Below are 27,913 nucleotides of genomic sequence, written 5' to 3' on the forward strand. Positions count from 1 at the left end.
GAGCAGTAAAATTACAAGATTAATTGCGAAAATGGGTCAAACATTTAGTTCTCAGATTAGACAGTTATAAATTAGACAAAAAATATTTCATCTGAAAAATTGCACCAAAATATTGACTCCACTCAGTAAACTGAATATTCTCTACAACACGTTCAGCAATAAGTTTTTCGACTTTCCTTTTATTGATAAAATTTCGAAACATAAAAATACTAGTAATTTTAAGCCAGCTTAATTCAAGTCCGATTTATCATAATTCTGTATATGCTGCGACATCTTAAGCGAAGGATATTTTTAATAGAACGGATTACGGTCCTGATTAAAAAAATTATGCGTAGGCACTCAAGTTTGGTACCTGAGGCCATGAAAAGTTATCTCTTTTCGAAATTATTAAATGAACGACACCTCCAATGTAGTATTCGTGTAGAGTTTTATTCCGATGATTCTTGATTTACATATATATTGGCAAGTGAACGAATTCACAAATGTTTTGTGAAGCTTTTTTTAGCCGCAGCATCAGAAGGTCTAGGAAACATTACATGCCAAGATTAGTTGAAATCAGTCGAAATTAAGTAGTTTTCAACATAACCTTTGCAATGAGTTGGTCGTGGTTATTTTCCGATTTCAAATTCCATATTCATGGTATGGGATGAGGTACTAAAAAATGTGTGTCCAGCAAGTTTGTCGAAAAAAACCGTTACTCATACTAAAACCACTTGAAAATCGATATTCAATCGAATAATCCAACCGAAGAGAAGTAAAATACAATCAAAATTAAAATTATTCGACTAATTTTCTTACAGAGACAAGTCTATTTTTATTAATAGACTATTTTGGTGAAGGACAATATTTGAGTTGAGTTGTAGCAATCAAAAATCATCATTTTTGAATCGTCATCATAAATTTTCCATATTTTGCCATTTAGTACTACTAGTCCTATCAATTCCCAATATAAAATAATAATTTTCAAAACAATATTTGTACAGTTTTAATATGTGTATATATTTTTCCAGCATATATCTTTTCAACTTTAATAACAATTTTAAATCTAACAACTTTTTCTTGTCTCTACGACTAACTGCTTAAAAAATAAAAAATACATAATCATAATTCCTCCAAACCAATATATTTGCGTACTTTCCACAGCATCAACTCCAAGCATGCATGCGTGTCTTCCAAACTGTCGTGACCCTCCTTGCCACATTGTATGTCGCGCTTTAAGTATTTTTTAGTCAGATTCTTAAGCGAACGACGATATGGAAAACCCATCGGATGTGGGAACTCGTATGCTGTGTCGACGATTTTGTTATGTACAATTCGTAACACACGCAAATCATTTTCCAAACCATGACCGATAAGTACATCGTCAGCTTTAATCAGTTGCAGTAAATCCTGTTGAACTTCTTTTAGCGTCTTCAAACTTGTGTTCTGCGATTCACATAAATCATTGGCAGTTATGCCCGAGAAGCGAGTGTTGTAATCTACAATGCTGATTGTGGGTCGCACCAAATGGTCGTAGACCACTTGACCATCGTAGCCAATCACGGTTACCTTGGTCACTTCGAGTCCACGACCAGTAAAACACATTTCACAATCTAGCGCGTAGACTTTAGCAGCAGTAGCTGTTTCAGTAGAGCGTGAAAGTGTGTGCATGAAATCAGTGTATGGTCCATTTACACCACTCACAACACCAGTCCATACGTGTTCTGAATGTTGCGTGCAACCTTCCGAATCCTTAGAACCTGAACAGCAGGTGTATTCTGTAATACAGCCTCCTTTGTTGTTAAATGTACGGTTTAGTTTACCCCAGTGAAAGGTGCAACCTTCGTGAGTTAAGTATACACCTGCATCGTTAACGTAGAACAGACGTCCACAGCGCACACAAATTTTCTGGAATTTCTCATCATACATGATTTCTCCCAAGACGTCTTCATCATCCTCACTCGTGTCGTTAGAGTCACAATCCAAACCCGAATCCGACTCCGTTGAAATCGAGGGTGTACTGCTTCGGCTAACCGAATCGCTTGAAGTGCTTTCTCGTAAAGCAGGCTGATATGGTAGATACTTAAAGATCTCGATGGAACCCTCATGAGAGGTACTCTCCGTTGGGTAGCCATAAAGACGCAATAAACTCGGTTCCATAATATATCGTTCCAAATGTTTCACGAACTCAAATTCCGACAAATTAAGTTTGGCAAACTGCAGCAAAGGGGTAACGACATCAGTTTTTATTTCGTTGCCAATACAACTCGTGGTTTTATCTGATTGTTTCTCTGATTTCATTAGATTTTTATTTAGGAAATCCTCATCTTCAAGTTGTTCTAGTAACTGTCGTTGTTGTTTCAGTTTGAGCTCATGTTGTCTTTGCAATTCTTGCTGACGTTGTTTCTTCTCGCGTTGCTCTTGCTTCCGCGAGAAGCGCTGTTGTTTCACGGTTTCCTGACGCTTCTTTTTGTGCAATAACTTTTTCTCTTCAAGCTCTTGTTGCTGTTTGAGCTTTTGCTCCTCTAATTGTTGTAGTTTCTTTTTTTCTTTCTCGAACATCTTTCTAATTTTTTCTTCTTTCTTCAGAACTTCTTCTCTCTGCTTTTTCATCTCTATCAGCGCTTGCAGTTGCCTCGGCTGCAGACGATTTCTTTTAGCAGAACTAAAGGCTCGATTGTCCAAGTATTTTGGTCCAAGTTCCCGGAATGCTATCAAAAATCGTAACAGGGGTCTAATGATGTAGTCATACAGGGGTCTAAAGAATGATTGCCGTGATCGTTGAATCATTTTTAAATTCGGTAATTAAATTTAGATTTTTAAAAAAGCTATGTAATGCGTTGTGTTCGAAGTCTAATCGAAACTATGCTAACTAAAGGATTACAGTGACTTATATACTCTGTTAAACGTTATTATCAGATCCGTTTTTTATATGGTAGACATAGCTTTGTAGGTCAGGTATGTATATGGTATTTGACCTTGTTTACCTCGGCCCAAAGCTTGCAGATTATAGCTCTTGGGTACCTACCTGGCAGGTAGTTGGTCGAACACTCAATGGCGCAAATGATCTTTGATCGACCCATCCTTAACTAGTAAACAATAAAGTTTCTCAAATTAATTTCTTTAAATCAAATTAATGCAATTAATTTGAACCATACCTTAATGATTGGACTACTTGTTTTATAGAAATTATTTCCATGTCATCTAACCTCTGTAGGTAAATCTAGGAAAATTCTTTTTAGATTCTTGTAATTTCACAATAATTTTTGATAACACTAGTATTCTATGGGTTTTGAACTCCTGTAAGAACTTAAGTTACTAATATAAATATAATTAATTTCTATCAGCAATGACACGTAACACGTCTGTCCCCAGTACAGTTGCTTCTACCTAACCGGGACGGACCCGTATTCTTATCCGGCCGACGACTGTCAAATCGGCACCATCTCTCAAAAATATTTGGGGAATGTTTTACACAAAAGTGATATAAAACAAGTAAGGAAAGGCCAAGTTCGGGTGCAACCGAACATTTTAAACTCTCGCAATTTATTGATATATTTTTATTAAGATAACACACAATTTGAAAATCCTATAATTAGGTGTATTAGAGCTAAGGGAAGTTACACTATTAGAAGAAAAATATTTCCTGTAAATTAAATTAAGATACCTGAGAGATTTACCGAAATTTTCGGTGAAAATTTACCATGGGGCACTGAATTCCTTATATTCGATTTCGGGGCTTTGAAAAGTTATAGCCCAAATTCGACAATCACATGTGATGTGATTCAAAAATGAGTTATATGGGAAGTTGTCGGGATTGTGAACCGATTATGTATCGAATTTCATTCGAATCGGTCGGGTAGTTCCTGAGGTATGGTTTTTGACCCATAAGTGGGCGATGTCACGCCCATTTTCCATTTTGTAAAAAAATCTGAGTACAGCTTCCTTCTGCAATTTCTTCTGTAAAATTTAGTATTTCTGACGTTTTTCGTTAGTGAGATAACTCACTTTTGGTAATTTTCAACCTAACCTTTGTATGGGAGGTGGGGTGGTTATTATCCGATTTCAACTAATTTCATGGTGTGTGGTGGGGTACGTAAGGGAACCGACAGCAGCAAGTTTGGTTTCTATAGCTTTATTGGTTTGCGAGATATATACAAATAACCGATTTGGGGGCGGGGCCACACCCACTTCCCCAAAAAAATTACATCCAAATATGCCCCTTACTAGTGCGATCCTTTTTTCCAAAGTTTACTTTTAAAACTTTATTTATGGCTTAATTATGACTCTTTATGTGTTTTCGGTTTTCGCCATTTTGTGGGCGTGGCAGTGGTCCGATTTTACCCTCTCACGGTCCCAAGTAACATGTGTTCCAAGTTTCATCAAGATAGCTCAATTTTTACTCAAGTTATGCGTTGCACGGACGGCCGGACGGACGGACAGACATTCGGATTTTGACTCGTCACCCTGATCATTTTGATATATATATATATATATATATATATATATATCTAACTCGTTTAGTTTTATATTTATACAACCGCAACAACTTTTGTTGCGAGAGTATAAAAACTCAAAATTATAAAAAAACTAGCTTTTTACCCGCGGCTTCGCCCGCAGTGGAGTCATTAAATAAGTATGAGAGATAAAGGGTAAGGGTATAATAATAGAAATGAGTCAATATGATAACTAAATTTGATTGTTTTGCTGAGATTAACAATTTTAAAAAATTACTACAGACAGAAGTTTCAACACTTTAATATGTGCTTATTGAAATGCAACAACAAATGTTAAAATATATTTCACCGTAACACAAATAAATAATTCTGAATTCTAACAATTTAAAAAAATAAAATACAAAGTATTAATTTAAGATATTTTTGTAGACAATGTTATAAGTTTTCCTGTCGCGTGCAAATTTGTGTAAATTCCTGGCACTGGATACACGTGAACAGGCTACATAAAGATGACCATGAGAGAAGCATGGGTTTTCTAAATGCACTCCTGCTACCTGTAATGTTTGTCCTTGTGCCTTGTTTATAGTAACAGCAAAGATAAGCTTGACGGGAAACTGAATCCTTTTAAATTGGAATGGAAGGTCAGTGGGAATAATTGGTATCCGAGGTATTATAACACTATTTCCCTTACCGACACCTGTTAAAATAGTAGCCAAGTATGTTTTGTCCCAATTTTGTTATCCGAAGCTTTGTTCCATTACATAGCCGAGGAGCATCTAGATTTCGCATAAGCATTACTGGTACATTTAGTTTCAATTGAAGTTTATGTGACGGGGTGTACCGATAGTTCAAGTGAATTTAAAAACTCCACAGGATATGAAGTACTTAGTTCCGTATCCATAATTGTATCCATTGACAAATATTCCTTCATTTCTCCCTGAACCTCGTTTGGTGCTAATATTGCTCTTGCACACAACCACTGATCACTACACAAATTTTGTTGTAATTCCGGAAAAACATTAGCAATGAGATCCACATCACTTTCTACTAAATTACAAAATTCTCTTGACAGTGATATGTAGCCTTCAGCGTCAACGTCTAAACAACCATCATCAATTTTCAACAACATTTCTGCGTAAAGTCCTGAATCCACGTCATTATGAAGATGCACCCTCATATTCGTTTTCAGGCGGAGTTTTTAACTGTCGACCATAAGCTTGACGATTTAATGCACGCTTGAATTTCATCTGCTGGTGTCCCCCTCTGAATCACTGGGTGGGTTTAACGGAAATCACCTGCCAATAAAACTACCATGCCTCCCATTATATCTGTACTATCTCGCAAGTCCTGGAGGGTCCGGTTTAAAGCTTCTATAGCCTTCTTGTGAGACATTGTACTTTCATCCCACACTTAAAGATTGAATTCTACCTCGTGAACTATTTTTACTAAAATTACAGATGGGCGAATCTTCCTGTGCCAAATTCAATGGTAATTTTAAAACGGAATGTGCCGTACGACCGCCGTTTAATAGCGTCGCGGCAATACCTGACGAAGCTACGGCAACTGCTATTTTTTGGTCTTTTCTGACGGACATTAATAATAAGTTAAGTAAAAACGTTTTTTCAGTTCCTCCTGGTGCATCGAGAAAGAAGAGTCCACCACTACCGGAGTCTATTTTACGTAAAACTTGATGGAAAACATGATTTTGCTCTGGAAGTAATTGAGGCACTAATTCTGTCACTTGATGTTGCAGTGCTATGAAATCATAATCTAGCTCTCGTGCAATTCCATTATCAAATTCATCCATATTGTCTCGTCGAGGGCTCGACATTCAAAAATCATCTAATTTTTTTTTTTTTTAATATAAAGTACCCTATGTTACTTCTAGTACCTTCAAGAGTATACGTACAATGTTTCATGATGATCGGTTCAGTAGTTTTTGCGTGAAAGCGTAACAAACAAACTTACATTCGCATTTATAATATTAAGTAGGGATGGACACGCCCACGCCACCATTTACTTTTCGATTGAACCCCATATTTCAATATCACAAGAACTAGTTGATCAATTTCAATAAAAAATTGCAGTATAATATTTCCTCGATATTCTGATTATTTCCAACACTCTAAAAATGCCCGGAATCAGTTCACAACCAACTTCCCATCCCATTTATCTTCCTGAGGTATCATATTGAAATTAGACAACATTTCTTCTTAATATGATTCCAGGGACATTCATGCTTTTATGCTTCCCTTTTCCCATATATCTAGTATAAGGATTTTTCAACTCCGTATATATCGATTATCGGTGACTTTACACCATAAATAAACGCAAACGGGTGAAATTATACTACGAAATATCTCAGCTCCATATGCTCTCTGCTGAGTTAGTTGTAGTGGACATTGAGTTGAAAGTATGCGTCAAATAATAAAACACGCTCTCTTCTTTCCCAAGCCTCATTCTACCGAATATACAGCTGAAATCGGTCTAGATCCATATATCTCTAACAAACAGGCGTTTTTGGGATTATCACCTGTTAAAAAGTTGGACCAAGTTATTTAAATAAAAAAATGAGGTTATGTTTCTGTTTTTGTATTCAATATTTATTTTTTTGTTTTGTTTTCAAAACAATGAGGTTATGTTTCTAGATTTTTTGTATTAAATATTTTTTTTTTTTGTTTATTTATAAAATAAACTAAATTTTAACTTAAGAACTAACAATTGAAAATTACACGCCATTCCGTCAATCAGCCAATAGTCCTTCTAGGGACTGTTAACAACACCGCTCCAAATGTGTAAAGCACTACGTATGCAACCCTCCGAATCTTTATGGCCCTTACAGCAGGTATATTGTGCAGTGTAACCCTGCTTACCCTTATACATATAGTGTAAAGTACCCCAGTGATAGGTGCAAGTTTCGCTCTTTAAATATTCGCCTAAATCATTGACGTAGAAGGGGCGGCCACAGCGTATGCAATCTTTACGGAAGGATTCATCAAACTGCATATGGTTTTGATGTTTATCACTCTTCGGTAGACCATCCGCGTTATTATCGATAGTATCGGGTATTACAGAGAAGGATCTCTGACAAGATTTATACTCCATTTCCAGCGATTTACGACTAGTTGAATTTGAGTTTTCTATCGCCGAAATTGTACCAGACTCATCGACGTAAGCTTTATCAATGGTCATTACTGAGAAGGAACTTGATTTAGAATCCGTGGTTGGTGATTTGCACTTTTCTATTGGTGAAATTCCACCGAAGTCATCGCATCGAGTGTAACTTCGATCTTTGTCAATGGTCTTTACTGAGGATGACCTTAATTTAGATTCCGTGTCTGGGGATTTGCTTTTAATTTTTCCTATTTTCAAAATTCTACCAAAGTCATCGCACGCATCAAAGCTAGTTTCTGAGATTACAGAGAAAGAACTACAACTATTTTCAGATTCACTGGGTAGAAATTTGCTATGACTTGGACCACAGTGTTCAATTGATGAAATTCTACCGAACTCATCGAACATTGTGTAGTTTTTATCTCTGCCATTGATCATTACACCAGCAACATTTTCATCATTGGTTTCTGATATGACCGAGAACGAACTGCAATAACTTTCAAATTCAATTACTGGTCCTGTCGGCAAAATTTGGCCGAGCTCACCGAACTGAATGTAGTACTGATCGTTGCTCTTAACAGAGAATGAACTTGATTTAGACTTCATGTCTGGCGATTTGCAGTTAGATTTGTCTATTAGTGAATTTCTACCGCACTCATCGGAGAGAGTATGGCTTCCATCTTTGTTCGCATCTGTTATCACTGGGTTGGATAAACTATCTATTATTGGTGACTTCCTTGTATCAGTCTTTTCTATCCGCGAAGTTGAAGTGCTATCAGTAGAACACCCTTCGTATGCGGTTAATCCAGAAAGATTTGGTAGTTCTTCGTGGATCTCCACACATCCTTCGAGCGTGTCGCTCTCAACAGGATGATCATCGTGCCACAACGGATTTGAATGCTTAGCACACTCAGCCTCCGGCATGTCGCAAGCTCTGGTGAGTGGATACAACGATTCATCCAGAATTACGGAATTAATCACATTATCATGTTTTTGTTCATCACAGTTTTTAGCTGTTCCTGTCTTTTCGAGCTGTATCTCCTGCTTCAACTGACATATCTGTTGCGTGAGCAGCTTCTTCAGTTGCTTTTTCTTTACATCTGCATGACCCGGCAGTTGCCGTAATTTGTCTAACTCTTGCCTTAACTGATTTTTCGTCGGCTTCTCCTGTAAGTCGTGTTGTTGTCTTGGTATTGATGTTTGTTTCTTGCATTCGTGTTGCTGTTTTCTTGACACTCGCGTACGATTCAACAATAACTCTTTGACTCTCAACTCTTCCTCTAGGTGACGCCTTTGCAGAGACTCCTTAGCTTTCAGCTCATCTTCCAGTTGTCGCTCCTGCAATAATTTCTTCTCTCTTAGCTCTTCTTCCAGTTGTTGCTTCTGCAATGAGTGCATAACCCTGAGTTGCTCCTCCAAGTGACGCATTTTTAATTCTCTTTTGGCTTTTAGCTCCTCTTCAAGGTGTATTTTTTGTAATGCATGCTTTGCACGGAGTTCCTCCTCCAAGTGACGATCCTGTAAAGCATCTATAACCTCCTCTTCCAGTATTAACATCTGCAATAATTTCTTTTGTGGCTGCTTTCCATACAATCTCGGGATCTGCCAGGCATTGGTTTCATCAACTTCCACCTCTTGTTTTGGTTCGTTCTTCACTTTCTCTTCTTCCTCTGGTTTCTTGAACTCTTGCTGATGTTCCTCCTGCCGTTTTTCTTGTTTTTGCTTCAGTTCTTCGGTTTTCTTAAGTTTTTGCTCCTGTTGCCTCTCTTGTTTTGGCTTATTACATTCCTTTGGCATCAGTGCTGAACGTTGCCGGTAATGCAAACGATTTCTATAGCCCGGCCCAGCTCTCCAATATGGTTGAGGCATGAAAGCACACATTAGATTCCAATTTGCTGTAGAAAAGAAAGTAGAATAAAGATTTCTTTAGAACAGAGGTAAAAATGGGAAAAAATAGCTTCCATATATAGAAAAACGATGTTAAGGAGTCTTAAGTTTATCAGTCTCAGCTTTCTAGTATGTTTCTATTTGTTATCTGACAAAAAATTGTTCGATTCGTCACTCTCTATATTTTAGGAGTGTATATTAAACTTACCTCCCACTTGATACACCGGTCCCATAACGAAAGCATAAACGGGCATGACGCCGAAAAATTGTTGATCAAAGGGGTACATAGTTTGATAACGATTCATTTTGAATAATTCTATAAGACTCTTATATTTGGTATGTGTTTTTGGAGTGTGTTTTCTAATATTTTAACTAAGTTAACTCAGAAATATAAAATATTTTTTCTATAAAATATTTGTAATTTTTTTGCTTTATGCTGCAGTGAAGAAAATTGCGCGATTGTGATATGATCGAAGTAGATTCGAAACTAAGACGAAGAAGCGATTTCGTTCGCTTATAAAGTCGGCTCTCAGCATACAAGTTAACGACAGCCTCCACACAGCCACTTGAACATAACTGTAAACAATATTGAATCTTTACACTTTGTACTTGTGCGGGATCGTAAATTAAAATCTTTGCTTATTTAAGATTTCGATATACTTTTTCCGTTCGCATTAGAATAATCCATTCTTATACAAACAATATTTGTAGACCTCACAAGAAGGCATAATAAAATTAAAACAGAACACTTAACGTTCTGCCTAAAAATGCTGAATATGATATTAATGTAAATTGACACTTTCTTTGTTTCCAACTCAGCTTCAATATGTAATAACCCTAAGTAAATAATAAGAAAATGTATAAATATTAGTAACTTGAAAATAAAGGATAGATTTTGTCTCCGGCAATCGTACCGATATGACGTATTTTATTTCTCTGCGCGTTTGCAGATAGAAAATTATATTTTTTTATAAATTCCCGCGATACGGGAATTAATTGGCGCCCAACGTGGGGCCACGAAAAACAAAATATCCTTAGGAAAGGATACGTGATCGTGGTCATTAAATTGAACTCACACATAAAAGATCCTTATAAAGGACAAATAACGAAAAAATAAAATCCTTGTGAGAAAAGTAATAAATATGCAAAAAAAAAGCATAACAATAAAAGTGAGAAAAATTAAAAATTAAAAAGTTAAAACCAAAACGTGCTATATCACGTAAACTAACTAAATCTTTAATATAACACGGGTCGTGCCGCGTAAACAAAAAATAATAATTAATGTTAAAATAAAATATATTTTAAATAAAAAGTACCGATAAAAAAAAAAAAAAAAAAACACTAAAAACAACGTGAGAAGTGCAGGACAACATTGGAGAAAACGATTATACTCAGAAGACAACATTGAAGAAAACAATGATACTCAGAGGACAACATTGGAGAAAAGACAACGTGGGAAGTTCCGGAAAATTTATAGAAAACAGTAAGATTAATAACATTAAAATTATATATATATATATTTATGGGGAACACCCAAATTAAACCTAAGTATATTAGATTATACTACTGCAAAAATTGCGGTGGGGATCACAAAGAGAAAAAGTGCCCCAGAAAAAAATAAAACATAATTTATGGTTTGTACAACCAATAATAAAATAAAATAAAGCTGCGATTCACCACCTTCGGGGGGACCCTCCAGCTTATAACAAATAAAAAACTCTGCGATTCACCACCTTCGGGGGGACCCTCCAGAGAATCATAAAAATGTTTAAAGTCTATGCGACTAATTATATAAAATTTGTTTTAAAGAAATGACTGACTCGGACGCCCTACCCGATCATCTGAATTACGACTTAATAAACAAATTAGTAGACAATTTAAACGATTACGGAAATAAAGAGAATACAGAAGGTTTTGTTTTTAATTATTACTATCAACAAAAACAAAAGATAGATTGCATGAACAAAGTGTTCTCTTATATAGGGAAAAAGCCAAACGCCACATTAGAAGATTATTATAATAGGGATACGAGAGAAACTGAAACTATAGCTATGATACAGAGATCAAAAAGACCGCAATGATATAAAATTATATAAAAAATAAGTAAAAATATAAATTAAGGCTCGACCAGCCATATAACAAATTTAAAAGACCCTCATAACTTAGCTCAATTCTGCGAATCCTACAAAAAAGGACCCTCCAGAATAGAAGAGCATCTCTTCCTAAAAGAGATTATACAAATATAAAATAATAATAAAATTCTTTCTCTAAACTCTAGAAAAAATAATATAAATTAATCATGGCTAATGAGGCAGGATTAACGGTAGATCTAATTACGCGCCTGATTGCGGAAAGTAATATTACATTAAGGCAAGAAATAGACAGATTAAAAACTCAGGTTGAAATTGAATCACACAGAGTAACAGATTTTCAGACGGAAATAATAAATGACAATATTCAGTGTCATGAGTCACTGGATGTTATAAAATCCTTACCAGAATTTGCGGGAAGGATAAACGCTTATGTTAGCTGGCGAGAAGCAGCACATAACGCTATGAGCCTATATATAAGAGGTAGCCGAAAGTACTTCGCAGCCCTTACGATTATGCGTAACAAAATTACACTAGAAGCAAATGACACATTAACCAACCATGGTACTGTGTTAAATTTTGACGCAATAATCGCGCGTCTCGACTTTGCATATTCGGACAAACGTCCAATACATATCATAGAACAGGAAATGAGTGTTCTACGACAAGGCTCAATGACAGTCATTGAATATTATAATTTAGTCAACAAAAAACTAACGTTGATGACTAATAAAACCATTATGACTTATGGAGGGGCCGCACCAATAACAAAAGAATTGAATAAAGAGAATAGAGACCAGGCTCTTAGAATCTTTATAACTGGACTTAACGCTCCATTAAGAGATATTATATTTTCCCTCTGTCCGGAAGATTTGCCAGATGCATTGGCCAAAGCTCAGGAATTAGAGTCCAATAATCAGAGAGCTCGATTTGCACAAAATTTTGCAAATGAAAGGACAAGAGTAAAACAGTTATATCCAAGTAATAATTTACGATTTCCTCAAAGGAACAACATGCCAAAACCAGAACCAATGGACATAGATCCATCTATGTCTAGATTATACCGAAGGGAAACTTACCAAAAGCCCCAACAAAGCAATAACCATAAATACCAAAATTTTGGAAAACCATTAGCCAGTACAAGCCATCAAGCCAATATGGACCAATCAAACAGGTATATTTCAAATAAAAACAACCAAGGAATAAAACGACCAAGGGAAAGCAATTATAGCTTTCGCCCACAAGAAAAAACCCAAAAAATAAACAACATGAATGAGAGTCATTTTTTAGACAAGGAGGGGATGAACTCCCCTATCTAAAACTCTACGACTCAAAAATAAAGAAAAGTTTAAAAGCTCTAGTCGATACAGGAGCAACCTCTTGCTACATTAAGCCTGGGGTTTATAATAACAAAAACGAACTAGCCATTTATAAACGGATAAAAACCGTGAACGGCTATTCCATAATAAAGTATTATCATATAATAACCATATTTGGGGTCGAAGGAATTTTCTACGAAATAGAAGGTTTAGAATCGGATCTCCTTTTGGGATACAATTTCCTTAAAAAAATTGAGGCACTTATCGATGTGCCCAATGGGAAAATAAATTATATGGAAAAAAATAATAATAAAAATGAAGCAAACAGTATGAACATTTATTTTGAAAATAAAAATGGAGAAAATATAAAAGTCAAGGAACAAAAAGTTTCCGCTCAACCAACCGATAAAAATATTGGTATAAATAAAAAAGGTAAGGAACATAAAGATTCCGTAAAACTAGCCGAAACAATTACCGGCAATATTATATTAAAAAAATTTTTTTTGGGACAAAAAGATCCTAAAACGCCAGCTGAAGATTTATACCAGCAGAATGAAAATAATAAATATACAAAAAATATTGTGGAACGAAGAAGTTCTACAACGCCAGTCGATGTATTTACCGACAATATAGAAAAGGAAAACTATCTAAACAAAATTATTTTAGAGGAAAAATTCTCTAAAGCGCCAGCCGATGAATTTACCGGCAACATGAACGATAACTATTCAATATTGGGTGAAAGTGGCTCAGAAATGAATGGTGATAATGACAATTATTATTCGGAAAATAATTCCGAAAGTTCAAACAATGAAAATCAAGATGAAGAATTGAGAGATCTTAAAACACATATAAAAGAAAAAATTGCTCACATGCATTCAAGAATTAATACAAACTTTCCCTTTATGACAAAAGTAAAAGCGGAAATAAGAATGAAGAATGAGGATCCGATATGGAGCAGACAATATCCATATCCCTTATCTGTAAATTCATTTATTAATGAAGAAATAAAAAAATTGATTAATGAAAATATCATAAGACCGAGTAAAAGTCCGTATAATTCACCTATTTGGGTGGTACCAAAAAAGGGTACAAATGAGAATGGAACACCAAAACTTAGAATGGTAATTGATTACAAAAAGCTAAATGAGCATACAATTTCCGATCGTTATCCTATTCCGGATACTAACGTAATATTGTCTAATTTAGGCAAAGCAAAATATTTTTCAAGCATCGATCTAGAATCAGGATTTCATCAAATTTTAATGTCAAAGAATGATATTGAGAAAACAGCCTTTTCCGTTAATAATGGGAAATATGAATTTTTGAGAATGCCTTTTGGTTTAAAAAATGCTCATAGAATTTTTCAGAGAGCAATGGATGACATATTGCGAGAACATATTGGAAAAATTTGTCACGTTTATATGGATGATATAATTATTTTTTCAAAAAATATAACTCAACACTTAAAGGATTTGGAAACAATTACAGAAATTTTAAAAAATGCTAATATGAAAATTTCATTAGAAAAATCAAAATTTTTCGCGAAAGAAATAGAGTTTTTGGGTTATGTAGTAGCTAAAAATGTTATCAAAACAGACCCAAATAAAATAAAATTAATATTAAATTATCCAATACCAAGAAACTTGCGGGAATTAAGAGGTTTCTTAGAGCTTGCAGGATATTATCGTAAATTTGTTAAAGACTATGCAGCGATAGCCAAACCTTTGACAAAATACCTATCGGGAGAAAATGGTAGGATTTCTAAAAATAAATCAAAAAAATTTGAAATAACTCTAGATGACGAAGGAATATCTGCATTAAATAAATTAAAGAATCATTTGGCTTCAGAAATGGAATTAACACAACCTGATTACTCAAAAATATTTGTATTAACTACCGATGCATCTAACTTTGCAATGGGTGCGGTACTATCACAAGGAGGTAAACCAATTACCTTCATCTCAAAAACTCTTAATAAAACTGAAAGAAATTACGCAACTAATGAGAAGGAGCTTTATGCCATTGTTTGGGCACTAAAAAATCTACGAAATTACCTCTACGGTGTAACCAATTTGGAAATACATACTGATCATCAACCATTAACATTTGCTTTATCACCCCGTAACCCGAATCCAAAAATGAAAAGATGGCACGCAATTATAGAAGAATTCTCTCCTAAATTTGTATACCAACCCGGTAAAACCAATGTAGTAGCAGACGCACTTTCCCGCCTTCAATTAAACCACTTAACAAACGAATCGGAAGATTCAGAACACTCAGCACAGAGTAGTGAAAACAATCAAATAAAGGAAACACAAAAACCATTAAATCAGTTTAAACAGCAAATTGTACTAAGTAAAAATAGGTTCACGATTCATGAGTTAATCGAAACATTTGGGAATAAAAGGCATTTAATAGAGTATGATACAATAGAAAATTTAATGACGATTTTGAAAGAATATATTCAACCAAAGTTAGTGACGGCAATTCACTGCACTGTTGAAGACTTGCACGAAATCCAAGAAGCTCTAAAACAAACCTTTCAAAACAAATTTGTATTTACCAAACTTTTTCCAATGGATATTATTAATAGAGAAGATCAGTCCGGATTAATCGAACAAACCCATAATAGAGCTCATCGAAGCTATAATGAAAATCTTAAACAAATAGAGAAATTGTATTATTGGCCCGAAATGAGGAAAAGAATGAAAGAATACATTCGAAATTGTATGATATGCAATAAAAATAAATATGATCGCCATCCTAAGAAAATACCAATAGGTAAAGCCCCAATTCCAGAGAAAGAAGGAGAACAGCTTCACTTAGACATTTTTTACGCACAAAAACTAAAATTTATCACATGTGTAGACGCCTATTCAAAATTTTTAATATTGAAGCATATAGAAGACAAGTCAAATATCGAAGAAAAGGTTTTAGAATTACTACAAACCTTCACAGATGTAAAACAAATTACTTTAGATAATGAACCAAGCTTTACCACACCAACATTTAAATCCTTAATGCAAAGGTTAAATATTGAAATTTACTTTTGTGATCCACGTCATAGCACAACTAATGGACAAGTTGAAAGAGTTCATTCAACTATAATTGAAATAACCAGATGTATAAAAGAAGAATACAATATTGTCAGTAATTTAGAAACAGTACTTAGAGCAGCGCAACAATACAATAAAACAATACATTCGGTAACGAAATTTAAACCAAATGAAGTACTTTATAATAAGGTAAGCCATGAAAATTTACCAACCACTTTAAAACAAGCACAAGAAAAAATGCTAATGTCTCATAATAAACATAGGACAGATAAGCAATATCATGCTGGACAAATTATTTATGAAAAAATAATAGGAGAAAGAAATAAATTAGAACCTAGGTATAAGAAACAACAAGTTAAAGAAAACTTGGGAAATAAGATAATAATAAATAATAGAAATAGAATTATACATAAAGATAACATAAAATCATAATTATTTATAGGTTTTCAAAATGATCCTTTCAATTTTCACATTATTAATTGGCTTAACGACAGCTGATATCATAGATTATACCCGACAGGACTACGTACTTATTGAAAATGGAGACGTTTCCATTTATGAAGAATATGGAGATATATTTCACATCATTAATTTAACAATCTTTGAAAATATAATAGCAGAGGAAAAAAGAAGTTTTTATAACAATATGAAGTATAGAATAGATAATAATGATAATTTAGAAATTACCACTCAAGAAACAGAATCAGAAATATTGTTAATTGAAACTTTATTAGGACAGTTAAAACAAAACCATATTAGACAAAAAAGAGGAATAAATGAATTAGGTACACTTTGGAAATGGATAGCAGGAACTCCAGACCATGACGATTTCATAAAAATAAATGATAGATTAAATGATCTAACAATAAATAACAATAAACAATTTACTACAAATTCAGAAATTTTTAAAGTAATAACAGAATTAACTGATACAATAAATAATATTAAAGGTGATAACACAGCCAGAAAAATCAAAAGAAGAAGAAATCAATACATTATACATGAACTACAAAATATAATAAATACAATAACATTTGGGAAAATAGGAATTTTAAATCCAACAATTTTACATTTTGATGAATTAAAAAATATAACATATTACCAACATGGTACAATGACCATTACAGACTTAATGGACATTTCAAAATTTAAAATAGCACAAAAAGGAGATATAATTATACTTTATATCAAATACCCTAAAATAGAATTAACATGTAAATACTATGATGTAAGAGCCATAGCTCAATTAGATGGTAAGCTTATAATTGATCAGAACATAACGTATTGTAATAATAATTTTTTTAATATACAAAATTGTAAAACTGAAATTACAAAAACATATTGCAAATTAAATAAAAAAAGTACATGTTTATCAGAAATATTAAATAAAAAACAAGGAAAATGTAAAAAATTAAAAGAGAAAAATTTGAAAATAGAAGAAATAAAACCAGGAGCAATATTAATCTCAGGAAAAAATATTGTAGACAATCAAACATTAAATGGAACATATTTAATAACATTTGAAAATAATACAGTGATTAATAATCAAACTTATGAAAATATAGAAACAAAAATCTGGAATTATTTTAAAAACAACCATATCAATAATTTTGAAATTTTAGAATATATTGAAACAACTAATAAACTGTTAAAATTAGATAATATAAACATTTTAGCAGAACGGAATAAGGATATCAAAGTCTATTCATATTTTTGGTACATCATTTTAATCTTGGGAATACTTTTCATAATTTACATAATATTAAAATTAAAAAAATCTCGCGAAATTCCCAAACCAATAGAAAATGTGCAACTACAAGAAGTCACATATAATGCTCTTTTAGATCAAATATATAAATTAACTCAAAATAATAGTGAATCGGGGACGATTCATCTTAGGAAGGGGGGAGTTAACGACAGCCTCCACACAGCCACTTGAACATAACTGTAAACAATATTGAATCTTTACACTTTGTACTTGTGCGGGATCGTAAATTAAAATCTTTGCTTATTTAAGAATTCGATATACTTTTTCCGTTCGCATTAGAATAATCCATTCTTATACAAACAATATTTGTAGACCTCACAAGAAGGCATAATAAAATTAAAACAGAACACTTAACGTTCTGCCTAAAAATGCTGAAAATGATATTAATGTAAATTGACACTTTCTTTGTTTCCAACTCAGCTTCAATATGTAATAACCCTAAGTAAATAATAAGAAAATGTATAAATATTAGTAACTTGAAAATAAAGGATAGATTTTGTCTCCGGCAATCGTACCGATATGACGTATTTTATTTCTCTGCGCGTTTGCAGATAGAAAATTATATTTTTTTATAAATTCCCGCGATACGGGAATTAATTTACATGCTGCGCAGGTAGTCTATTATTGGCCGCCAAACATTAGCGTAATCCTTTGTTCTCTAATTTATAAGTACTTAGCGCTAAAAGCGTTGAAGGTCAATTGAGTACCGTTGGAAATTTTAGAACCTTTTTAAAATGCCGATTTCCAAATATCTTTTATAGCAGTATTTCATTCAATAATTCTAAAATTCAAAATTGAAATCTGGTTTGTCTAAATCAACTTTTTTTCAAATTTTAGTTATATGAGAGAGGTACATGGTATGTTGCTTAGTGATCCTGCTTTTAATATCACAAAATGCGAATACTCTTTTAGAATAGCTAAAATTCATATCCCCATACATATCTCTCCTTCTCTTGTAATTCAATTGACTGAATTAAATCGCAGTACTGCTACTTTATACATTATTCCGAAAACTGAATTTTATTCAGAATACTTTTGGTACGTGAAGAGTTTCACGTCGTCATTATGACGACCTGAGGTTTTTAAATTGCAGATTGCAACCCTCAACTTTGTTTGAAATACTACAGTTAAAAGTAGTCCAACGCATAGAACTACACAAACGAATAACTCTCCCACTATATCATAAATTAAACAATAATAGCTTTGGTCTTCGGTATCGTTTGCTAAAGAACAAATGCACAATAAAAAGACCTTCATTTAAGCTATTACATTCTTGGTATGTTCTATACAGGTAGGGCGAAATACGTTTTCCATATAAATCACTTAAGAATCCTTGCAGAAACGCCTTTGTTGCGCGAATTCAGGTAATCGACTTTGGTTAGGGGAAAAGCGTTTTTGTATATTAGTTTCAAGAATTTGTTCCCAAGAATTGCCTTGGTAATTAAATAGATCTTTCTTCTTTTAAGAATAAAATAAAGGAAACAAGCTTATTAAGATAACACACAATTTGAAAATCCTATAATTAGGTGTATTAGAGCTAAGGGAAGTTACACTATTAGAAGAAAAATATTTCCTGTAAATTAAATTAAGATACCTGAGAGATTTACCGAAATTTTCGGTGAAAATTTACCATGGGGCACTGAATTCCTTATATTCGATTTCGGGGCTTTGAAAAGTTATAGCCCAAATTCGACAATCACATGTGATGTGATTCAAAAATGAGTTATATGGGAAGTTGTCGGGATTGTGAACCGATTATGTATCGAATTTCATTCGAATCGGTCGGGTAGTTCCTGAGGTATGGTTTTTGACCCATAAGTGGGCGATGTCACGCCCATTTTCCATTTTGTAAAAAAATCTGAGTACAGCTTCCTTCTGCAATTTCTTCTGTAAAATTTAGTATTTCTGACGTTTTTCGTTAGTGAGATAACTCACTTTTGGTAATTTTCAACCTAACCTTTGTATGGGAGGTGGGGTGGTTATTATCCGATTTCAACTAATTTCATGGTGTGTGGTGGGGTACGTAAGGGAACCGACTGCAGCAAGTTTGGTTTCTATAGCTTTATTGGTTTGCGAGATATATACAAATAACCGATTTGGGGGCGGGGCCACACCCACTTCCCCAAAAAAATTACATCCAAATATGCCCCTTACTAGTGCGATCCTTTTTTCCAAAGTTTACTTTTAAAACTTTATTTATGGCTTAATTATGACACTTTATGTGTTTTCGGTTTTCGCCATTTTGTGGGCGTGGCAGTGGTCCGATTTTACCCTCTCACGGTCCCAAGTAACATGTGTTCCAAGTTTCATCAAGATAGCTCAATTTTTACTCAAGTTATGCGTTGCACGGACGGCCGGACGGACGGACAGACATTCGGATTTTGACTCATCACCCTGATCATTTTGATATATATATATATATATATATATATATATATCTAACTCGTTTAGTTTTATATTTATACAACCGCAACAACTTTTGTTGCGAGAGTATAAAAACTCAAAATTATAAAAAAACTAGCTTTTTACCCGCGGCTTCGCCCGCAGTGGAGTCATTAAATAAGTATGAGAGATAAAGGGTAAGGGTATAATAATAGAAATGAGTCAATATGATAACTAAATTTGATTGTTTTGCTGAGATTAACAATTTTAAAAAATTACTACAGACAGAAGTTTCAACACTTTAATATGTGCTTATTGAAATGCAACAACAAATGTTAAAATATATTTCACCGTAACACAAATAAATAATTCTGAATTCTAACAATTTAAAAAAATAAAATACAAAGTATTAATTTAAGATATTTTTGTAGACAATGTTATAAGTTTTCCTGTCGCGTGCAAATTTGTGTAAATTCCTGGCACTGGATACACGTGAACAGGCTACATAAAGATGACCATGAGAGAAGCATGGGTTTTCTAAATGCACTCCTGCTACCTGTAATGTTTGTCCTTGTGCCTTGTTTATAGTAACAGCAAAGATAAGCTTGACGGGAAACTGAATCCTTTTAAATTGGAATGGAAGGTCAGTGGGAATAATTGGTATCCGAGGTATTATAACACTATTTCCCTTACCGACACCTGTTAAAATAGTAGCCAAGTATGTTTTGTCCCAATTTTGTTATCCGAAGCTTTGTTCCATTACATAGCCGAGGAGCATCTAGATTTCGCATAAGCATTACTGGTACATTTAGTTTCAATTGAAGTTTATGTGACGGGGTGTACCGATAGTTCAAGTGAATTTAAAAACTCCACAGGATATGAAGTACTTAGTTCCGTATCCATAATTGTATCCATTGACAAATATTCCTTCATTTCTCCCTGAACCTCGTTTGGTGCTAATATTGCTCTTGCACACAACCACTGATCACTACACAAATTTTGTTGTAATTCCGGAAAAACATTAGCAATGAGATCCACATCACTTTCTACTAAATTACAAAATTCTCTTGACAGTGATATGTAGCCTTCAGCGTCAACGTCTAAACAACCATCATCAATTTTCAACAACATTTCTGCGTAAAGTCCTGAATCCACGTCATTATGAAGATGCACCCTCATATTCGTTTTCAGGCGGAGTTTTTAACTGTCGACCATAAGCTTGACGATTTAATGCACGCTTGAATTTCATCTGCTGGTGTCCCCCTCTGAATCACTGGGTGGGTTTAACGGAAATCACCTGCCAATAAAACTACCATGCCTCCCATTATATCTGTACTATCTCGCAAGTCCTGGAGGGTCCGGTTTAAAGCTTCTATAGCCTTCTTGTGAGACATTGTACTTTCATCCCACACTAAAAGATTGAATTCTACCTTGTGAACTATTTTTACTAAAATTACAGATGGGCGAATCTTCCTGTGCCAAATTCAATGGTAATTTTAAAGCGGAATGTGCCGTACGACCGCCGTTTAATAGCGTCGCGGCAATACCTGACGAAGCTACGGCAACTGCTATTTTTTGGTCTTTTCTGACGGACATTAATAATAAGTTAAGTAAAAACGTTTTTTCAGTTCCTCCTGGTGCATCGAGAAAGAAGAGTCCACCACTACCGGAGTCTATTTTACGTAAAACTTGATGGAAAACATGATTTTGCTCTGGAAGTAATTGAGGCACTAATTCTGTCACTTGATGTTGCAGTGCTATGAAATCATAATCTAGCTCTCGTGCAATTCCATTATCAAAATCATCCATATTGTCTCGTCGAGGGCTCGACATTCAAAAATCATCTAATTTTTTTTTTTTTAATATAAAGTACCCTATGTTACTTCTAGTACCTTCAAGAGTATACGTACAATGTTTCATGATGATCGGTTCAGTAGTTTTTGCGTGAAAGCGTAACAAACAAACTTACATTCGCATTTATAATATTAAGTAGGGATGGACACGCCCACGCCACCATTTACTTTTCGATTGAACCCCATATCTCAATATCACAAGAACTAGTTGATCAATTTCAATAAAAAATTGCAGTACAATATTTCCTCGATATTCTGATTATTTCCAACACTCTGAAAATGCCCGGAATCAGTTCACAACCAACTTCCCATCCCATTTATCTTCCTGAGGTATCATATTGAAATTAGACAACATTTTTTCTTAATATGATCCCTGGGTCACTCATGCTTTTATGCTTCCCTTTTCCCATATATCTAGTATAAGGATTTTTCAACTCCGTATATATCGGTTATCGGTGACTTTACACCATAAATAAACGCAAACGGGTGAAATTATACTACGAAATATCTCAGCTCCATATGCTCTCTGCTGAGTTAGTTGTAGTGGACATTGAGTTGAAAGTATGCGTCAAATAATAAAACACGCTCTCTTCTTTCCCAAGCCTCATTCTACCGAATATACAGCTGAAATCGGTCTAGATCCATATATCTCTAACAAACAGGCTTTTTTGGGATTATCACCTGTTAAAAAGTTGGACCAAGTTATTTAAATAAAAAAATGAGGTTATGTTTCTGTTTTTGTATTCAATATTTATTTTTTTGTTTTGTTTTCAAAACAATGAGGTTATGTTTCTAGATTTTTTGTATTAAATATTTTTTTTTTTGTTTATTTATAAAATAAACTAAATTTTAACTTAAGAACTAACAATTGAAAATTACACGCCATTCCGTCAATCAGCCAATAGTCCTTCTAGGGACTGTTAACAACACCGCTCCAAATGTGTAAAGCACTACGTATGCAACCCTCCGAATCTTTATGGCCCTTACAGCAGGTATATTGTGCAGTGTAACCCTGCTTACCCTTATACATATAGTGTAAAGTACCCCAGTGATAGGTGCAAGTTTCGCTCTTTAAATATTCGCCTAAATCATTGACGTAGAAGGGGCGGCCACAGCGTATGCAATCTTTACGGAAGGATTCATCAAACTGCATATGGTTTTGATGTTTATCACTCTTCGGTAGACCATCCGCGTTATTATCGATAGTATCGGGTATTACAGAGAAGGATCTCTGACAAGATTTATACTCCATTTCCAGCGATTTACGACTAGTTGAATTTGAGTTTTCTATCGCCGAAATTGTACCAGACTCATCGACGTAAGCTTTATCAATGCTCATTACTGAGAAGGAACTTGATTTAGAATCCGTGGTTGGTGATTTGCACTTTTCTATTGGTGAAATTCCACCAAAGTCATCGCATCGAGTGTAACTTCGATCTTTGTCAATGGTCTTTACTGAGGATGACCTTAATTTAGACTCCGTGTCTGGGGATTTGCTTTTAATTTTTCCTATTTTCAAAATTCTACCAAAGTCATCGCACGCATCAAAGCTAGTTTCTGAGATTACAGAGAAAGAACTACAACTATTTTCAGATTCACTGGGTAGCAATTTGCTATGACTTGGACCACAGTGTTCTATTGGTGAAATTCTACCGAACTCATCGAACATTGTGTAGTTTTTATCTCTGCCATTGATCATTACACCAGCAACATTTTCATCATTGGTTTCTGATATGACCGAGAACGAACTGCAATAACTTTCAAATTCAATTACTGGTCCTGTCGGCAAAATTTGGCCGAGCTCACCGAACTGAATGTAGTACTGATCGTTGCTCTTAACAGAGAAGGAACTTGATTTAGACTTCATGTCTGGCGATTTGCAGTTATATTTGTCTATTAGTGAATTTCTACCGCACTCATCGGAGAGAGTATGGCTTCCATCTTTGTTCGCATCTGTTATCACTGGGTTGGATAAACTATCTATTATTGGTGACTTCCTTGTATCAGTCTTTTCTATCCGCGAAGTTGAAGTGCTATCAGTAGAACACCCTTCGTATGCGGTTAATCCAGAAAGATTTGGTAGTTCTTCGTGGATCTCCACACATCCTTCGAGCGTGTCGCTCTCAACAGGATGATCATCGTGCCACAACGGATTTGAATGCTTAGCACACTCAGCCTCCGGCATGTCACAAGCTCTGGTGAGTGGATACAACGATTCATCCAGAATTACGGAATTAATCACATTATCATGTTTTTGTTCATCACAGTTTTTAGCTGTTCCTGTCTTTTCGAGCTGTATCTCCTGCTTCAACTGACATATCTGTTGCGTGAGCAGCTTCTTCAGTTGCTTTTTCTTTACATCTGCATGACCCGGCAGTTGCCGTAATTTGTCTAACTCTTGCCTTAACTGATTTTTCGTCGGCTTCTCCTGTAAGTCGTGTTGTTGTCTTGGTATTGATGTTTGTTTCTTGCATTCGTGTTGCTGTTTTCTTGACACTCGCGTACGATTCAACAATAACTCTTTGACTCTCAACTCTTCCTCTAGGTGACGCCTTTGCAGAGACTCCTTAGCTTTCAGCTCATCTTCCAGTTGTCGCTCCTGCAATAATCTCTTCTCTCTTAGCTCTTCTTCCAGTTGTTGCTTCTGCAATGAGTGCATAACCCTGAGTTGCTCCTCCAAGTGACGCATTTTTAATTCTCTTTTGGCTTTTAGCTCCTCTTCAAGGTGTATTTTTTGTAATGCATGCTTTGCACGGAGTTCCTCCTCCAAGTGACGATCTTGTAAAGCATCTATAACCTCCTCTTCCAGTATTAACGTCTGCAATAATTTCTTTTGTGGCTGCTTTCCATACAATCTCGGGATCTGCCAGGCATTGGTTTCATCAACTTCCACCTCTTGTTTTGGTTCGTTGTTCACTTTCTCTTCTTCCTCTGGTTTCTTGAACTCTTGCTGATGTTCCTCCTGCCGTTTTTCTTGTTTTTGCTTCAGTTCTTCGGTTTTCTTAAGTTTTTGCTCCTGTTGCCTCTCTTGTTTTGGCTTATTACATTCCTTTGGCATCAGTGCTGAACGTTGCCGGTAATGCAAACGATTTCTATAGCCCGGCCCAGCTCTCCAATATGGTTGAGGCATGAGGCGGTCCCATAACGAAAGCATAAACGGGCATGACGCCGAAAAATTGTTGATCAAAGGGGTACATAGTTTGATAACGATTCATTTTGAATAATTCTATAAGACTCTTCTATTTGGTATGTGTTTTTGGAGTGTGTTTTCTAATATTTTAACTAAGTTAACTCAGAAATATAAAATATTTTTTCTATAAAATATTTGTAATTTTTTTGCTTTATGCTGCAGTGAAGAAAATTGCGCGATTGTGATATGATCGAAGTAGATTCGAAACTAAGACGAAGAAGCGATTTCGTTCGCTTATAAAGTCGGCTCTCAGCATACATGCTGCGCAGGTAGTCTATTATTGGCCGCCAAACATTAGCGTAATCCTTTGTTCTCTAATTTATAAGTACTTAGCGCTAAAAGCGTTGAAGGTCAATTGAGTACCGTTGGAAATTTTAGAACCTTTTTAAAATGCCGATTTCCAAATATCTTTTATAGCAGTATTTCATTCAATAATTCTAAAATTCAAAATTGAAATCTGGTTTGTCTAAATCAAATTTTTTTCAAATTTTGGTTATATGAGAGAGGTACATGGTATGTTGCTTAGTGATACTGCTTTTAATATCACAAAATGCGAATACTCTTTTAGAATAGCTAAAATTCATATCCCCATACATATCTCTCCTTCTCTTGTAATTCAATTGACTGAATTAAATCCCAGTACTGCTACTTTATATAATATTCCGAAAACTGCATTTTATTCAGAATACTTTTGGTACGTGAAGAGTTTCACGTCGTCATTATGACGACCTGAGGTTTTTAAGTTGCAGATTGCAACCCTCAACTTTGTTTGAAATACTACAGTTAAAAGCAGTCCAACGCATAGAACTACACAAACGAATAACTCTCCCACTATATCATAAATTAAACAATAATAGCTTTGGTCTTCGGTATCGTTTGCTAAAGAACATAATGCACAATAAAAAGACCTTCATTTAAGCTATTACATTCTTGGTAGGTTCTATACAGGTAGGGCGAAATAGGTTTTCCATATAAATCATTTAAGAATCCTTGCAGAAACGCCTTTGTTGCGCGAATTCAGGTAATCGACTTTGGATAGGAGAAAAACGTTTTTGTATATTAGTTTCAAGAATTTATTCCCAAGAATTGCCTTGGTAATTAAATAGATCTTTCTTCTTTTAAGAATAAAATAAAGGAAACAACCTGTGCAACCAATGCAGTTAACTACGTGATAACTGATAAAGATATTTTAGTATAGTATCCCATTATACACCATGAAAATACGTGAAATCGGATTATAACCACGCCCACTACAAAGATTATGTTGAAATTTGAGGTGTAGAATAACTTATTGAACATTTTTTTAAAATCGAACTATAGCTTTTCAAAGCTTCCGATATGGAACACGAAGATCCCAATGCCTAAGGATAATATTTTACTAAAAACATCGTTAAATCTCTCAGACAAAATGGGTTAAATCTGATCATAACTCAGCTAGCTGCCTTTTCAAAAACACGGTGGGATTTATACCACATATTTCGGTTAATATGTGAGACATCTTAGCAAAATGAAGGGAACGTATAACCTTGGATGACTGATCCAGAAATTTCCCAAGCTTCCATATGCTATATATAATGATTTTCGTTATTCTCTTTTCGAATTTATGCCGAATATATTGGACAAAATAAATAAATAAATTGCGCGAATATAAAATGTTCGTATACACCCGAACTTAGCCCTTCCTTACTTCTTCAATTATTCAAATCAATGGTTTTAACTGACGAACAATTATCTTCCATACACTTTTATAAACATGGAAAGCCCTTGAAAGCATAGTGTAGTCTACTCACTTAATATGACATGTAAGACAAAAGATCGTAGCAATACATAAGTATTTATCTGGAGTAAAACCCTAGACTCTCCTACTCCTGTAGGACCCCCAGCGGTGATCTAGTGGTTGATGACCAGAGTATACTGTGTTTGTGGAGGGAACACTTCTCCAGCCTGCTGAATGGCAGTGAAAGTACAACACCAGGAGATGGCGAACCCGATTCCCCGACCGTGAAGAAATTAGAATAGCAATTACCCGCTTGAAGAACAACAAGGCGGCGGGGGCCGATGGATTGCCGGCCGAGCTATTCAAATACGGCGGCGAAGAGCTGATAAGGTGCATGCATCAGCTTCTTTGCGAAATATGGTCGGAAGAAAGCATGCCCGACGATTGGAATCTCAGTGTACTCTGCCCAATCCACAAAAAGGGAGACCCCACAATCTGCGCCAACTATCGTGGGATAAGCCTCCTTAACATCGCTTATAAGGTTCTATCGAGCGTACTGTGTGAAAGACTAAAGCCCACCGTCAACAAACTGATTGGACCTTACCAGTGTGGCTTTAGACCTGGAAAATCAACAACTGACCAGATATTCACCATGCGCCAAATCTTGGAGAAGACCCGTGAAAAAAGGATCGACACACACCATCTATTTGTCGACTTTAAAGCTGCTTTCGACAGCACGAAAAGGAGCTGCCTTTATGCCGCGATGTCTGAATTTGGTATCCCCGCAAAACTAATACGGTTGTGTAAGTTGACGTTGAGCAACACCAAAAGCTCCGTCAGGATCGGGAAGGACCTCTCCGAGCCGTTCGATACCAAACGAGGTTTCAGACAAGGTGACTCGCTATCGTGCGACTTCTTTAACTTGATGCTGGAGAAAATTATAAGAGCTGCAGAGCTAAATAGAGAAGGTACAATCTTCTACAAGAGTGTACAGCTACTGGCGTACGCCGATGATATCGATATCATTGGAAACAACACCCGCGCCGTTAGTTCTGCTTTTTCCCGCCTGGATAAGGAAGCGAAGCGAATGGGTCTGGTGGT

At 35.0% G+C, this 27,913-nt stretch overlaps 2 protein-coding genes across 2 annotated transcripts; both read right to left on the reverse strand.

The window, feature by feature from the left end:
* Window positions 1-699: 699 nt before the first annotated feature.
* Window positions 700-2,769, reverse strand: LOC105219504 (uncharacterized). Its single transcript, XM_054232189.1, has one exon. It carries the CDS (start codon window positions 2,767-2,769, stop codon window positions 1,102-1,104), a length of 1,668 nt encoding a protein of 555 aa, XP_054088164.1. The 3' UTR covers window positions 700-1,101.
* Window positions 2,770-7,199: 4,430 nt separating this feature from the next.
* LOC128922157 (FK506-binding protein 5-like) lies at window positions 7,200-10,867 on the reverse strand. Its single transcript, XM_054231797.1, has 2 exons — window positions 9,646-10,867; window positions 7,200-9,445 (listed from the first exon to the last, which is right to left on the reverse strand). The coding sequence occupies exons 1-2, from the start codon at window positions 9,740-9,742 to the stop codon at window positions 7,200-7,202; spliced, it is 2,343 nt and encodes a 780-aa protein (XP_054087772.1). The 5' UTR covers window positions 9,743-10,867.
* Window positions 10,868-27,913: the final 17,046 nt, after the last annotated feature.

This window comes from Zeugodacus cucurbitae, chromosome 5 (assembly GCF_028554725.1).
Source record: "Zeugodacus cucurbitae isolate PBARC_wt_2022May chromosome 5, idZeuCucr1.2, whole genome shotgun sequence".
Taxonomy (NCBI): Eukaryota; Metazoa; Arthropoda; class Insecta; order Diptera; family Tephritidae; genus Zeugodacus; species Zeugodacus cucurbitae.

What these genes read in the sequence shown, in the direction of transcription:
- LOC128922157 (XM_054231797.1), bottom strand. Translation starts at nt 9,742, where the DNA reads ATGAATCGTTATCAAACTATGTACCCCTTTGATCAACAATTTTTCGGC. An exon ending in ACCGGTGTATCAAGTGGGAG is followed by an intron (nt 9,446 to 9,645) that starts GTAAGTTTAATA and finishes TCTTTTCTACAG; the next exon opens with CAAATTGGAATCTAATGTGT.
- LOC105219504 (XM_054232189.1), bottom strand. Translation starts at nt 2,769, where the DNA reads ATGATTCAACGATCACGGCAATCATTCTTTAGACCCCTGTATGACTAC.